The following is a 3975-nucleotide window of genomic DNA, read 5'->3' on the forward strand; positions in this document are numbered from 1 at the left end:
GTCCCTAGGGAGCCGCTACTAGCCCGGTTTATTCCAAAAGAACAAATTTCCTAAAATTTACATGCTTATATTAAGAAGATAACATGGCACTTTCTCTAAATTTTAATTGCTAGACCATGGCAATTTCCATCAATTAGACCATTGTAAGTTTACTGTAGGTAGCATGGAATTTTTTTTATTTAGACAATAGCATTATTATTGTTTAGACTATGGCAATTTATTATTATTAGACCATGGTAGTTTTACTGTAGGTAGTCTGGCAAAAAAAACGGAGGATGACATTATTATTATCAAAGCCTTCCTAAGGAGACGACGGGAATCTACGCCCCCCTAAGGAGACAGCTGAAATCTACGTCGGAGCTCCATTGACTATGTCCAAATGGACGAACTGAAGATCGAAGCCCGCAAGACAAACTTGAAGAAGAAGAAGCCCGTAATTCTAAAAAAAAAAACGCCTGTCGATCGACCTCTTGCGTTTGGAGCTCCTCCCTGGCGGATGAATGGATGGTCGCTGAGCCAACACATCGCCCATTCGATGGTCCCTGACGCCTGTGAGTCTGCCCGTTGGATGGGGGCCTTCCATAGAAATTGCGTTCCCCTTGGCAAAATAAAGCCGGCCGGTGAAGGCGCGTGCATGACCGTTACTGGCCTCGCAATATAAAGCCCGGCCGACCGTATTGTATTCTCCGTGTCACGCCTGCCTGACGCGGCCTCATCATGGGAATAAAAAGATGGTTCCCGAGCCAACGGCTCCATTGAGAATTGAGATTCGCCCCTGACCAGTTCGCTGCCGCTAATCATTCATGCCATCCCGGCCGGCTGGCGGGCACTGGCCGGCCGGCTCGTAGAAGTCTTCGCTGTCCGCACACGCGTGTTCTGATCCTAAACACAAAGGCCTCCATGGATAAAAATTGGAAGAAATGGCGCGCTAGAGGGGGAAACACACGTGAATCGCATGGCCGGGAAATTTCCCTTCTTAACCGAGCAGTTCATGTTTTTAGTTAGTTAGTTAATAATGCTGAATATGAGGAGGATTTGAGAAGCAAGAGGGGCACGTTCTTGACAGAGGAGATCGAAAGACATGTTGTCATGAGGTTTGCAATCCGATGGCCACCCGCCGCAGAACGAGATCGAATCTTAAAGCTGTGCAATCCCATGGCCAGTTTGCAGAATCCTCATGAGTTTCAATCATGCAAGCATAAACAATACTTGCAGGAGTACTCCTATTTTCCAAGGAAAATGGGGGCAATCTCCCTCCTAGAACCATTCTAATTTACACAACTCGAGTAGTTGACCTCTCTCTGCTCGAGGCAATAGCAAGCAATACCAGTGCAACTGAGGGATGGCACAAATCGAAAATTTCAGAAGCAAGTATGAATCATTACAGCAGCTAGGCTAATTAGAATTATCAGACTGACTGAATCACCAAAGGTGGGGAGACAATCAGAGAGGCACTCGCTGGATTCCCACCCAAGTTAACAAGCAATCATGGATGGCACGACCCAAATTTGCAAGTGGAAGAAAGAATCGCCGCAGCAGCTAGTGCTAGCCTAATTATCAGACATTCAGACAGATAGAAGCACCAAAAATAAGCAGACAATCGAGAGGGCGCTCGCCAGATTCCCTCCCAAAATCAACAAGCAGCGCATCACAGGTTCACGGCCACAGGAAATCAATCAATCATCCATCAGTTTATACAAACACGACTTGGATTTCGATTTACATCAACAGACGCGACCTCTTGGAATCGGGTACTAAAACAGCAGCATGAAAGAAATGTACTCTGCATCTGCAGTGGAGCGGGTGAAGGACACGGAGCAGCATCTCAACCAACCAACCGGGGCGGGGGCGAATCGGCGGGTGGCTCAATCAGCCGCGGCAGCGCGTGATGGCGGAGCAGCCGCGGGAGTAGGGGTTGGCCTGGCCGCCGGGGCGGCAGTTGTAGTAGGAGGTGCCGCGCAGGGAGCAGGGCACGTTGTCCCTCCGCAGCGCGCCGTAGCTGATGTAGCCGTTGCCGCTCTGCAGCACGCGCCGCGCCACCGCCTCGTCGCCGCCGGCGCCCGCGAAGCCGAACCCGTCGTCGGCGACGTCCTCCACGCCCAGCTCCCAGCTCAGCGGCACCTCCCCGGCCCCGGCCTCGGCGCCGCGGGCGAGCAGGAGGGCGGCGGCGGCGAGGAGGAGGAGCGCCGCGACGGCGGGGGCCTTCGTTGCCATGGCGAGGAAGGGGAAAGTGGAACGGGGGGATGGGGGATGCTCTGCTTGCTTTCTTGGGTGCGGGTGTGGGGTTTGGTGCTTGTGCTTGGCCTCTGCCACCGGCAAATGGGTTTATACTAGGGGCCTGACAGACGGAGAGGGGGTGGGGTGGTGGATGGGATGACGCGTGGGCCCGGCCCACTGACCGGCCCGGCCGCGTGACACCAACTGCCACACAATAATGCCGGGTGGATGAATGCACTGCCCGGTCCATTCAGCTTCAGGTACGAGCCCTAACAGAGAATCGGAATATATTTTCTTCCCGTGATTGTATGATAGTGCTATTTTATCCGCTCTCGTTGATGGAAAATACATCTGCCTGGTTGCTGCCGGTCAAACTGACCGGTCGCCAGACACATCGCCATCCATCCGCCGGCTATTATCTTTGTGAGTTCCAGCTGCCATCAACTGCCCCGAGCTGCCGAGTCGTACCCTGATGTGAACCCGGAGAACAGCCTCTGGTAGTATATATCTCACGAGGATCGAGTCTCCTCCTCCGTTGATGACCGTGACGCTTCTAGCAGCAGCAGTTGGTGCAATGCAATGATGAACGCCGTTGGTTTGGTTTGGTTTGGTTGCTGCCCGCCACGGGCGGCCCACCGCATGTGCCTTCACCAACGGACGGACCCGGTCGCCCGCCGTGCGCGTCCGTCGCCCGGCCGGTCGACAGGCTCCAGTGGAGCCGTGCGGCCTGCCTGCTTGCTTCCAGCGACTGCACTCGCACAGTCGCTGCTGGCCGCGGATCACCGCGATCGCCTCGCGTGGTTCGAGGGTTTAGAGTTGCGAGTTGCACGCGCTTCCCACCAGCCAGCGAGGGATCGTTTTCTAGTTTTCTACTGACACAAGAGATTAATCGGTAGCGGAGACCAAGGTTAGCGGCATGTGCCGCTTGCGTCTGATTTGGAGACACTGTCAAACGAGTGGGTGCGACTTTCTGAATTGCGATCGGCCTTGTAGTAATACTTACGAAATGTGTTAGAATTAAACACAGGTTTAATTGGAAGGGAATCTCCCCCGGTAATTGCCATACGGTCCCCGACGTGACAATCCCTTTAAGCTGGTCATAGTGGGGAGTATCATATACTAGTATCATGCACAGATACTAGTGTATGATACTACATATATAGTGCATAGTATCATAGATTAGTACTTCCCCGATCTGTTTTTCTTTGCGCATAAGTAGAAACACGTATACCAAGGAGGGACTCTGTGTATATTTTCTGGACTATTTTGCCCCTTACATGCATGGGGAGAGCCGCGGTGGTTTAGGGGGTGTTTGTTTCCAGGGACTTTTTTGTGCAGGGATTAGAAAAAGTCCCTTTTAGAGACTTTTTTACCAAACGGGCGGGACTTTTTAGGGACTAAACTAGGCATTTGGGACTAAATGAAGAAGACTCTCAAGGAGAGTCTTTTTTGGGACTTTTCAACAATGCCCCTCCATGCATCCATTGGCCCGCCACCCCATGATGTTGTTTGATTGTTATTTTTCTATATACTAGGGGCAACATGGTAATTTAATAACCTCTAGGAAGGGACTAGGAATTTTTTAGTATCTGAAAACAAATAGGAAGGGACTTTTTTGTGTATGGACTAGAAAAAGTCCCTCTTAGAGACTTTTTTACCAAACAGGAGAGACTTTTTAAGGACTAAACTAGGCATTTGGGACTAAATGAAGAAGACTCTCAAGGAGAGAGTCTTTTTTGGGACTTTTTCGGCCCGCCA

At 51.4% G+C, this 3975-nt stretch overlaps 1 protein-coding gene across 1 annotated transcript; it reads right to left on the reverse strand.

Moving 5' to 3' along the window:
• Positions 1-1646: 1646 nt before the first annotated feature.
• LOC119349183 (protein RALF-like 33) lies at positions 1647-2301 on the reverse strand. Its single transcript, XM_037617213.1, has one exon. It carries the CDS (start codon positions 2212-2214, stop codon positions 1870-1872), a length of 345 nt encoding a protein of 114 aa, XP_037473110.1. The 5' UTR covers positions 2215-2301; the 3' UTR covers positions 1647-1869.
• Positions 2302-3975: the final 1674 nt, after the last annotated feature.

This window comes from Triticum dicoccoides, chromosome 1B, assembly GCF_002162155.2.
Source record: "Triticum dicoccoides isolate Atlit2015 ecotype Zavitan chromosome 1B, WEW_v2.0, whole genome shotgun sequence".
NCBI classification, from domain to species: Eukaryota; Viridiplantae; Streptophyta; class Magnoliopsida; order Poales; family Poaceae; genus Triticum; species Triticum dicoccoides.